The sequence below is a fragment of the Pteropus alecto genome, unplaced genomic scaffold, assembly GCF_000325575.1.
Source record: "Pteropus alecto unplaced genomic scaffold, ASM32557v1 scaffold210, whole genome shotgun sequence".
In the NCBI taxonomy this organism is placed as follows: Eukaryota; Metazoa; Chordata; class Mammalia; order Chiroptera; family Pteropodidae; genus Pteropus; species Pteropus alecto.
The window spans coordinates 2,416,544-2,429,430 of record NW_006431288.1 but is presented as its reverse complement, the minus strand read 5'-3'; the positions used below and the strand labels follow the sequence as shown (position 1 = coordinate 2,429,430).

Below are 12,887 nucleotides of genomic sequence, written 5' to 3'. Positions count from 1 at the left end.
GTGTATGTATGCGTATATATTTATATGTATATATGTGTGTGTGTGTATGAATGACATATTGGGATGTTTAAGAGTAGCTGGCCATGGTAAGGGTAAACAGAGAATGTGTAAACACTCTCTGTTTACCCTTGATAACCCAGAGCCCAAAGATACTTTTGGAAATCTGCCTCTTCTTCAAAATATTTGATTGCATCTGATAAAATATTGTCTGTCTCAATTTCTGTAAGTGTATATATGTATACAGAGAGACAGACAATATTCTATCCATGTCTGTATCTATACTTATATGTCTATATCTATCCACTCAACCATCTAAAATGACCACAAATTAAAGTAGTTACATTTGTGCACTGAATAATCTATTCAGCTATGTGAAGGCCCTGTTGTAATCCATCACTACCTATGAAAATATAACCAGATGCATGCACTACCAGCGGGAATGACGGGGTCCCTAGTGTCTGCAGAAATGACTGAAAACACACTGTGTTATTTGTAATCTTTTAACTGGACACTTGTGGGTCCTATCATTTCTTTGAGTAATTTTAGCATTTTGGGTAAGATTGTTATACATTTTTTTGTTTATCTGTATATTCATAAATACTAGTTATATATAAATGTAAATATATTTATTTATATGCTTACCATGAATAAATATCTGCAAATTAAACAAAGTTCTCCTGTCAATATATGTAGATATTTAAAGTCATTTTAAAGTGTTCTTTTCTTCAAAATGTTAACACGAAAACAAAAGGAGTATCATAACAGTATTGCCAAATTCAATCAAGATTTAAAATTAAATTAAATGTATTGAACATCTCCCTTGGCAAGCAATATTTGCCAAGTAGATGGCCCTGGAAAAAAACAAGGACATCTAAAATGGACTCCCGCCTGGCAGTGGCATGCAGTGTTCTGAGAAGCCAACTGGAATGAGATGGTCTGTTCATTTTGGTAGGTCATGTAAGTGAAGATGCACAGGGAGGACATTCCAACCTGAGGAAACAGAATGTGCAGATATAAATATTGCGTTTGGGGGCATTGATAAGAAGTTAAACAAAGAGGCAGCACAATTTAATGAGAGGATTCTGCCATTCGCTAACCATGTAATTTGGGGCAATTTACTTAATCCTCCCCATGTCTCAATTTCTTCATTTTTAATAATGAGAATATTTGTTCTACTTATCTCATAATTCATGAGAAAACCATGAGATAATGCATGTGCAGGCAATTTGAGAACAATTAAGTTACATATTAATATGTAATACATTTCATTACATATTACATATTAATGATAACAATACCATAATTGAGAATAGTAAGAACTTTTCTTTCTCTCAATTCATTGTTTGCACTTCCTTTTTACTACCCACTCCTTTTGTCTTTCTCCCTTTGAGAAAGTGACAGATAACACTATGGACTCACAGAAGATGACAGAAAGCACTGCCTGGGGTAGAGTGGGGATGTTTGGATTAGCCTTTGCAATTCCACTGTAGGAAACTCCCTTCTAGTGGGTGACACTCACCCAGCACCTGAGGAATGAGGAGATCATGCTAAATATCTATGAAATATCTCTTAATTCAGGACTCCTCAAGCTATCAGATGAAAAATAACATGTATGAAACTGATGGTTCTGAATTGGGGTTTGTGTTGAGAGTTCTGTCTCTGGGCATCATAGCTGAAATGTACTAAATTACCGTCCCCTAACCCAATTGCCCCCTGCCTCCCAGAGCTGTGTCTACCTTATGACCAGGGAGACTCTTGTGTCTAGAGAAAGATAACTTCAGATGACCTAATACATCCAGCTAAAGCAGATGTTATCTGAGAATATTTTGGAAAGTGCACTAAAGCTGTTACTTTATAAAAGTAAAATAAAAGTATTGACATTTCTAAGCTCTGAACTATTTTTTAACAAGCTAAAAAATACTGAAAAACAGGTAATACAGTTTTCTCAAGAGGATGTAGCATAGTTAGAATGTATACTATGTTTTTCCCAGTGTGCATTAGGGTAAAATATGTGCAGTGAAACTTCAGGGCACCTTCTAATGCAGATACAATCCAAAATATGGCAGATTTATAAACTAGGAAATTTTTATTTATTTGCTAATGTGGATTCCCTTAAGAACTCAAATGTTCTACAAATTACTTATGGCTTCTCCTTGAAAAGACTTACCTCTAAGGTCTCGATAGCATAAAACTCTAGGCTGCATAGTTGTCTGAATCAAGCATGAGCCATAATTCTCCTTTGCCACTAACTCAGGGTGGTTTGGAATTTACTAGCACTCTACCTGTATGGTAATTAATAATTTATAATTAAACTGGCAGCTTGAATAAATCAGTGTAGTGTAAGAGTGGAGCCTCTTTTCTCTGTTGTCTTTCCTTTTATTTTGAGAATCTGAAAGAAAATTTGGAAGAAAGGTTTAGGTATCTGAAAACCTCTATTAAAAGCTTTGCCCCCTTAGTTTTTGGATTTATTCAATCTGTTCTTTAGATCTTTCTTTCAAAGAAGAATTAAGCGTGTGCCCTTGTCAGCCTTGTGCAAAGACACCAAGGAAATAGATTTTAATGTGCTTCCATCCTTATTCTCAAGCACATCACTCCCTAGGTAGAGACAGGTATAAAACAATCATCCGTAATACAACATGCTCAAGCCCCTCCCATAGAGAGGTTTGGACAAAATGCAGTGGGAAAGAGGAGTGAGTCTCTTTTCAGGATTTGGGAAGAGGTTAGGAAAACTGCAGAAGGGAGGTGACCTTTGAGGTCGCTTCAAAGATGAGTCCTACCTTTTCAGGTAGATAATGAAGAGAAGACAAGGAAAAGCAAAGCTATGGAAATGCTTATGCTTTTGCTCTGATTCAGGGAGACCAGAGTCCAGTGACTGAAATGTGCTGTGCTAGTGAGGCCTGTGCCTGGAGATGAGGCTTGTCAGTGTCTTGGAGTTTTGGCTGCAGAGAGTTTAGGTAGTTCATGCACAAAAGGCTGTGTGTTAAGCCTGGTGGGCCATGGTAAGCTAAAAGAGTAAGCAGCAGAGCAGTATGATTAGGTTATTGTCTACAACGATCCTTCTGGCCACCTGGAGAGGATAATTTGAAGGGATTTCAAACTGCAAAAAGACTAGGTAGGAGGTTTCATTTGGGAGACTATTGCCATTGTTCATTGGCAACTGGTGAGATCAATCTTGATGGCAAATAGAAGTAGAGAGGGAATCAGGGTATTTTTCAATGCTGAGTTTCGAATTGAACTGAGAATGAGGCCTGGAGGTAGGACAAGGTAGAAAGTAAGACCAGGGATCATGTCGGCCTTTGCAATGCTGAAGGTAAATGGACATGGACCTGGACCATGAGAGAAGAACAGTTATTGTAAAAGATGTTATTGTTATTGTTGTCATCTTTCTTATCCTTTTATCTTAGTAGCTAACGTATTTTGAGTGTTTCCTTTATACCAGGAGCACTACTAAGCCATTGTTTTATTACACTTCACAACACAATGAGTTTAGCTACTACTATCATCTGTATTTCATAGGTGAGGAAAACAAAGCTGGAAGAGGTGAAGGCAGTTTACCTTGCTCCAGATCATACAGCGGGTGAGGATTTGAGCTCCAGAGCCCTGCTCTTAACCACTGAAATATGATGCCATTAAAACTATGTTTTATAATATAATCTTATAGTGACAATAGCAGCAGGATGGACTAGGGAGGAAAGTGACTAACTCTGAGCAAGTCAGAGAAAATGTTGCTGAGTTTTAACAGATATATTTTAAGGGATAAGCAGAAATTTTCAGGTGAAGAAATGTGAAGGAAAAGAATTGAAGGATGAAATAATCTGTGCAAGGTCAAATAATTTGAAGAGGTCTGGAATGCTCAGGAAATGATAACTAACTTAGTGTAGTTAACTTCACTGGGGGAAAAAGGGGGCTTAACTGAGGGCTACTCATGGCTATTTGCTTAAGCCAGCAATTCCACTAAAAGGAATGAGCATATAGATAGGAACTCTTAGAAAAATTGTTTGATTGGTTTCCTTCAGTTTTGCCTTTTAAACAACAAGCATTAATGCCCTTCTCTTCTGTTCCTGTGCTTCCTCCCCACCCCACACACATACCTGCCTCCTGCTACAAGACAAAAATACATTAGAAATGTTGCATAAGTGGCCACTTCCTTGTCAAATCAAGAATTTTGAAAATTATTATTGAGAAAATAGTGATCATAAAAACATGCCATAGGAATATTTAAAGGCTAACGCCTCCTTTTAAGTGCAAATAATTATTCGCATGTATTTATTCTCTCCTCTGTTTCTTTACAGTTCCTCCCCAGATCATGAATATCTCTTCAGATATCACTGTGAATGAGGGAAGCAGTGTGACCCTGCTGTGTCTTGCTATTGGCAGACCAGAACCAACTGTGACATGGAGACACCTGTCTGTCAAGGGTAAGGCATTTACCTGTAAGACATCTTTAGAGTTAGTATATTCAAAACTTAATTCTAATGTACAACACAACTTCAGGAATCAGAAAACAATGTTGTATTATGACACAGTAATTAAGCCAAGACCACATACATCAGTCAATGAGTATTATGTTCCAAAAGAAAGATTTATAGAAAAAAATTACTGAATTGTTTTTTCAGTCCTTTTTTTTACCTCAGTATACTTTTAATTTCCCAACTGTAAATAACAGAGGTACCATAAGAATAACTTTCAACAAAGATGATAATTTCTCAAGATGGAGATGTGTGAGTTAGTTGGTGGTTTATCTTTTCTTGAGTAGAGTGCTTGAACACTAGAAAATCCATTGAAAATGTTGGTGTTATTGTATATCCAGGGGAAAAGGGATATCCTTGCTCAGTACTTTTAAGACGTTTACCCAGAGTCACATCTGTTTGACCTGTACATAAATAATCCATCTTGAGTAGAATAGGATAATAGAAATGACAGCGTGCACCTGGGCATGCCTCTGCTGGGACCCAAATGATTGGCATTAAAACATTAGCTATAATCATCTCCAACTTAATAGGAAGGGGGTGGGGAACCAAGGGGCCTTATCCCTTTGGAAATAAAAGATTCCAAGTTAAAATTGAACTTGATATATACACTTTTACTAGAAACCATGATTAATTCCAGAAATTATACAAGAAACAAGTGCTCCCTTAAGGCATTAGAAAATCCAAATGTGAAACTCAGTGAAGAGGAAAATGGGTGGACTATGCCTGTGTATGATGTAAAAATAATGTAGATCTAGAGGAAACAGAAATAAATTTTGGTAACCTTGAGATAGACAAAGATTTGCTAGGACGCAGAAAGCTCTAAGTATAACAGAAACAAAAATTGATAAATTTAGTTTTGTATTTTTACAGCTGCCATAACAAAGTACCATAAGCTGCATGGCTTAAACAACAGAAATGAATTTTCTTATAGTCCTGGAGGCTAGATGTCCATGGCAAAAGTGTAGGCATGGTTGGTTCTTTCTAAGTGCCATGAGGGAGAATCTGTTCAATGCCTCCTACTGGCTTCTAGTGGTTTACTGGAAATCTTTGGTGTTTTGGGGTATATAAATATATCACGCCAATCTCTGTCTCATCTTCACATAGCCTTCTCCCTATGTGCATCTCTCTATCATTTATTTCTTTTTATAGGGACATCAAATATATCGGACTTAGGCCCACACTTATGAGCTCGCTTTAACTTGAGTACCTCTCTAAAGACTCTGTTTCCAAATAAGGTCACATTCTGAGACATCGGGAGTTAGGGCTTCAAAGTATTTTTTTTTTTTTTGAAGGGAGGCTGCAATTCAACCCATAACAGGCTTCATCAAAATTAAAAACATAATTAAGAATAAATGAAAAGACAGCCACAAACTGGAAGAAAATATTTGCCTTACTTATTTTTGACAAAAAATTAATATCTGGGCTATATAAAAAAATTTACAACATAATTCTAACAATACCTCTTGAAAACAAAATATTTAAACAATTCACAATAGAAGATATGTGAATGGAAAATAGGCACATAAAATATCTTTGACATCTTTATTATAGAAATAAAAATCAAACTGTAATGAGATATCTCTATACAACTGCAAGAATGCCAAAAATTAAAAAGACTGACACTATCAAGTGTTGATGAGGATGTGGAGCTACTGAAACTCTTATACATTAACTGTAAGACTGTAAAATAGTATAAGGCCTATGGGAAAAAGTTTGTCATTTCTTGATAAAATTAAACATACACTTGCATATGACCCAACAATTCCACTCCTAGGTATATAACAAAGATAAATGAAAACTAATATACATAAATAAAGATTGTGCAGAAATGTTTATATAGCAGCTTTGTTTACAATATCTTCAAACTGGAAATAACCTAAATAACCATCAACAGATAAATATTGGTATATTCTTACAGGTGATTTCTCAGCAATTAAAAGGAATTAACCATCGATACATGGATGATTGGATCTCAAAAACACTATGTGAGGCAAAAGAAGCGAGATACAAAAAAATTTCATTTATATGAAATCCTAGAGCAGGGGCAACTAATCTATAATGTCTACAATTGAGTCAGTAGTTACCTTGGGTAGGTAACTACCTTTTTGTTGTTGTTGTTGCTTTGTTTTTTGTTTTTTGTTTTTTGTTTTTAATTAGCTGCAAAGTGGCACAGGGAATTTTGGAGGGTAATAGAAATGGTTTATATTTTAAATAGGTTGGTGGTGGTATTGATGTTTGTTAGTCAAAACTAATCTAACTATACGATAAAAATAGGTGCATTTTTGTATGTTAATTAAATCTCAATAAAAATTGATAAATATAAATATGGAACTGTTGCAAATAATAACCTGAAATTTCCCCCATAATTTTGAATAAAATTATGTTGGCAGCACTTACCAATGAGAGAGTGGAATTATTACTAGGAATATTGTTTAAGCTTTTACTATTTTATTTCCTCCATGTAAATTGAGAATACATATATCAGCTTTTGCTTTGTTATAGGGTAAGATAATGCTTATTTGGTGGCTTGTTAAGCCACCAAACATTCTTTGTATAAAGACCTCATATATTAAACCCCAAATGTCAATATTATAAAGTGTTATAAAGAATTTTAAAGTATATGTAAAGGACATGACAAAGCTCAACTTTAACATAAACACAGGAATAGTATGTGTTCCCAAAGACATAAGTGCCATGGGAATTTTGCTTAAAGTCAGGGAGAATTTTGGATTTACATTATATACAAAAATATGTCTAACCTTCAGACCAATTTGTTCATATTTGTAAGTCTTTATAAATGTTAAGATCTCAGAATGCATTTATTTCATCCTAAATACATAGTTTTCTAAGCCTAGAAACCTTTTGAAAAGCATTTTGACATGGTATGTTTTAAACAATTTTTTATAATGATACACTGGTAAGATTTTCCTCTTTAAATAAGGGAGATTCATCCCTTATTTCTACCTTTCATATAATGTAATAGCTGCAATTCAGCTTCAAAAAAAGCTTGAAAAATTCTAAATTTAAATTATCCCTCTCCTCTTTAAATCTCTCAGGCTGTGCTCTACTTTCAAGTTGCCTTTTGTTTTTTTCATAGCTATATTTTTCACTTTACTGTCTTTTTTTCCCCTATTCTCTCCGCCCCTCCACCCCCAATGACATTTAAGCATTTAACTCAAAGCACTGTTTCTCAAGTTTGAAAATCATTGGAACCTGGAAGGTTTGTAAGTTTAAAAGCTGCATCTGTGAGTGACTACCAATATTTATTTTAGAAGACTGCTTCTTCTTACTCAGAGTCTAGGAAATTTTGGTAAGTTGTTTTAAAGGTTTAGAAGAGCATCCAATAAGACTTGAACATCAAACAGCATTTTTACAACAATCTACTGGTTAGTTCAGCATGCACAGATAAGAAATACAAGTTGCAATGACATTTTCTTTTAAATTCGAATAGGATTACATTGGCGAACTTAGCTCACTGGACAGCTGTGTTCCCAAAATGCTAATACAATATTGAAATCTATTGTTTAAATTTGGAGATCTATATAACAGAAATGAATAAACAAACTTTTATTAAAAAGAACATTTTAATGATCAGATAATTAAAGATTAAGAATAATGGTAATGCATATGGTTTAAAAAGACAGACAAAGCATATGCTGCCAGTCCCTAGAAATTATAAAAAAAGATAAAGACTAATGAATTAATAAACCCATTATCATGCTAGAGAATCATAATGGTAAGCTTTGGTAGATCAGAAACTGTGAGGAATCTCTGAAATATAAAAGGTAAATAGATGTAATAAAAGGGGAAAATACAGCTCGAAATGCAGGAATATGATCAATGCCTAAAACGATAGTTGAGAAAGGAAAAATTTTAGGTCATAGTGCACTGGTAAATGTTTAAAACTGCTTGGAGCTGAGGGGAGGGAAGGAAGGGGTGACCTGGCAGCATTTGCCGATTTCTATGGTGCAAATATTTCCATCATTGCCACTTTCCTGGAAGCCCCTTTGAGGTAACTTTGCTTTTTTCAGTTCATTTTCACTTAAAAACAAGCTCACTAACTAAAAACAATCCCTTATTATGAAGGTAGGGTGAAAGTTTTTTAAAAATCATGAAGATTCCAGATATAGATCTAAAGACTGCTGAGCATTTCCTATCTCCAGACTGATTATGCAGCTGGAGACCTTCTGACCTCCAGTTTCCTTTGCAGTGTTGACAAATGTGCTAGGATTCCCAGAAACTAGGCATTCCCAGAGGACATCTGCTTCACTTCTGAGGAAAGTAGGAGCTTTTTACAAGATCATTATTATTAAGTATTGTGAGCATCTCAAAGAAAAGTGCTATGTAAACATCATTTATGGGGTTTGCAATTGACATGCAAACCATTGAGTATTTGACTGTATTTATTCTTTAGCTTTAAATATAAAAAAGTTATGTTTAATTTATTTTCAGTAGCAGATAATGTCTTTAAAAAAAAAACATAATTATATAGATTTGATAGAGAACATGGCACTTGTTTAGTATCCTTTACACACACAGAAATGTGTTCTGAATAACCTACAGTTTAGGAACTAGGAAAATGATGGAATCACAGGCCACTGCCTCAAAGCAGGCAGGCCAAGTGCATTAGGAAGGGGCCAGTGTGTTTGGAATACAACTGTGAGAAAAGAATTACTTTCTTTTCCCTTACTGAAGGACAGAAGACCCACAAGTGTAAAAACATAAATAATGTAAAAACAAAGTTGCAAAGATAGGCATGGCAGAGGAATAGGCCGTTGTGTTCTAAGGAGGGTTGTCTTTCCTTATGATGCCACAGTAATCTGCTATAATTCCATACACACCTGACCCCATTTTCAATGACATATTTGGAAAAGCCAGATGTTTGGGGGAAAATAATAAAGTCTTTTCTGTTTTCTCTCCATGGATATTTTAAGATGGCAGCTATTCATCTGTGAGTGAGTTGCTCCTACAATCTACTCATATACAGTAATACCTCAGGGAGCAAGTAAATGAGTTATTTCACAGAAGTGAATTTTCTAGGAAATCCAAGTTGACTACTTTATGCATTGATTTGAGTCATTTTTAATGGAAGTATTTTTAAAATATATTATATTCTCATCTGTTTCTGTGAGTATGGTGAATGCCACTTAGCCTCAACTTTATAATGTAACACTAACATTATACATATTAATTGTTTGTAACTCAGCATTTAGGGACTGGGATAACCAGGAATATGAACCTAAAATAGTATTTAAATTCTTATTCTGTTTTTTTTTTTTTTATAGTCCCTCTATTTTTCTTCCTTCTCTTCTACCAAACTATTGACAATTCTTCTTAAAGTCAGTGTACTTGCCTTTTAGCAACCACATTTCTTCTGATTATTTACTTCTAATTTGTCATGAGCAAGAATCCACATAACCAATTTGAATAGTCTTGAATAAGAACCTAATGGTGGAGAGAACTTTTTAAAGGAAAGGGCATGAGATTTTATAAATGTGATAAATGGCACCGATGATAGCTGTTTTAAGGGAAATAATGTTTGGCTTTGTTCTAGATATATGAGGTTTCTAGATAAGTGAAAGGTAAGCTAACATAGCTTATACTTGCAAAATCATTATCAATGAATCTAATCTAAACGAGCAGGTCTTTCTATCTTCTATTCACTCTGTTCAATGTTTAGGTTACAAAATATACTGGTGCAAGACTTTTTCTACTACATCTCTTATTTTCATGCTAAAAATTTCTGAGAAGAAAGACTTAAAAGAAATTGCCAAGTCCTTAACATTCCAAATAAAAGAATCACTGGCTTACACTCATGTGTAGGTATCAATTTTCTTTGGCTGGTAGCACTAGCTCATAAATAGAATGTGGACTTTAGATTCTTATAGATCTGAGATTGAAATCTGGCCCTAGCAATTAATCTGAATAACTTCAGGAAAATCACTTTGTCTCCCTGATCCTCATCCTCCTAGACTGCAAAATGGGACTATTTATGCCAATTTCATCAGGTTATTTTAAAGATGAAAAGAGAAAATAAATGGAAGGCACATAATAGTGTTGGACACATATAACATGTCCAACAGTTATGTATAAATTGCTATTGTGCCATGTTTTTAAATTTCTTCTCAGAATCTTTATAGCTTACAATGAGCCTGGAAACTGGTTATAATAGTATTATGATGTGTTTCCTGTGTGTCAAGTCCTGTTTTGCACTTTATGTTTTAACTTATTTAATGCCCCAGAAGGCCTGAGAGCAAAGTATTAAAGCTTTCTATTATAGCTTTTAAATTATTATGCCTATTATTATGCCTATTCCTACTTCTGCCTTTGTCTTTTACTACTTGACAGTCTTGTGTCATTCATTAGTGATTCAGTGTCTCTCTGGTCCACCTAAAAATTTGGAATGACATAGTAGTTTTATTTATAATAGCTAAGTTTGGAAACTACCCAAAATATCCTTCAATGAATGACTGGATAAACAAACTGATACATCCATATCATGAAATGCTTTTCAGCAATAAGAAGGAATGAACTATTAAAACACTCAAAACTTGGATGTACCTTAGGTCATTACACCGAATGAAAAGGGTCAGTCTCAAAAGGTTGCATACTATGTGATTCCAGTTTTATAACTTTCTCATAATGGCAAAATGATAAAGATGCACAACAGATCAGTGGTTGCCAGAGGTGAGGCAAGAAAGAGAAAAGGTCAGCAAGAGGGAGTCACTTTGCAGTGATGTAATAATTTCCTATCTTGATTGTTTTCGTAGTTCTATGAATCTATATGTGTGATGAAATGGCATAGAATTATACATAAAAAACAAAAACTGAGTATATGCAAAAACTGGTAAAATCAGTTAAGCTCTATAAAAATAATTAATTGCATTGTGCTCATATCAATTACCTGGTTTTGATAATGTACTTTAGTTGTATAAGATATCACCATTGAGGAAGGTGGTGATGAGTACTTGGGACCTCTCTTGAAACTTTTTGTGAATCGATAATTATTTCAAAATATAATTAAAAAATAAGAATGATAAGTAAAATGAACCTGTAGTGTTTTACATATAATATACTTATATAGGAATTTATTATTCATATAATATTTTCACATGTGTCATTTCAATTGAGTTTTAGCAACTTTCTAAAATAGGTCAGAGAAGGAATATTCTGCCTATTTCACAGGTAAGGACACAGACTTGGAAAGGTTAAGTAATGGTGAATGACTCAGCTAACTAAAGTGGTGGAGCTAGGAGAGGAACCTACTTCCTGTTTTCAAGTCTAGAGCTCCATATTGCACAAAGATGGCTCCCATGATTTGAGGTTGAGACAAGTGCAATATAAAATAATATATTTTATCAAGTTCTGCTTGTTACCTGGGGCACCCAAGGGTGCTCACTAGTTTTGAGCATCACCTAAGCTTTTACATTTTCCTCACTAACTCCACCCTATCCTCCTGTATCCAGTACTTTCTAGCTACCACTCAGTATTGTTCTAAGAGACGCACAGCCTCCAAATGAAAACCGCATTTATGCCATTGTCTGCTGCAGGTCCCTGTTGTTTCTCTGCTTCAATTAAAATAAACCCGCTGAGACCTCCCAACCTCATTTCTCTTCTAAGCCATCTCAGGTACAAGTTTCCTGACACTAATAAGAATTGCCCATTAGTTGATCTGCTGCATCATGCAGTCATGCTACTACTTCTTTGTCTCTCTCCAAGGCAGCTAGGATCCTTGTTTCTAATCTGAAGTCGTGTTTAGAGCCTAATTAATCCCCAGAGTGTGAGAAAGAGGTGTCTAAGATGAGAAATCAAGGTTATACATATCTTGCTCAGTGGAACAGTTATAGGCAAACAAGCTGTTCCTCTCACATTTTTGCAAAGCAAATTTATGTTCACTAACTTTGGTTCTTGTTGTAAATGAGAAGTGTATGAAGGTCTAGCAATGCGTTTTCACCATATGGGCACCCATATGTTTCCCCCCTTTGCTTGCGTACATTTTCGCTTTGGCATGCACATATGCCTGTATTTTTGCAACTTAACAATATTAAAACTAATCCTATTTATGCTCCTATTGGGTAAGTTGATTGAGTCATAAATTCCTGAGAATCTCTTCCTTGGGAGACTGAAATTCTTTTGTATGAGCAGGGGGAGGGCAAAGTGAGCTATCCTGGCAGACAGATGCAGGCAGACAGCATCTTTGTGTAGCTGCTGTAGTTGAGATCCCTGATTCTGGCTCCAAAGTGGGGACTCTACCCTGGAACATTAGATGTATGGGTTCATAATGCCTTGATAGTGTCTCTCTCTCTTCCTTTCAAAGGGGGAAAGCCCCTCACCCCTAAAAATTAGATAAATCCCTAACGTTCTCTTCCTAAGGATCAAGGTGAGATAACTCACCTTAAAGCAAACAATCATGAT

At 35.1% G+C, this 12,887-nt stretch overlaps 1 protein-coding gene across 9 annotated transcripts in view; it reads left to right on the top strand.

The window, feature by feature from the left end:
• The window catches only part of OPCML (opioid binding protein/cell adhesion molecule like), a 478,631-nt gene that overhangs the window by 361,104 nt on the left and 104,640 nt on the right, over positions 1-12,887 (top strand). For all 9 annotated transcript variants that reach the window (XM_025039585.1, XM_015597398.2, XM_025039586.1 and 6 more), the window contains one exon: positions 4,293-4,418. In XM_025039585.1, coding sequence (XP_024895353.1) covers positions 4,293-4,418 — 126 coding nt within the window. The remainder of the gene's footprint in view (positions 1-4,292; positions 4,419-12,887) is intronic.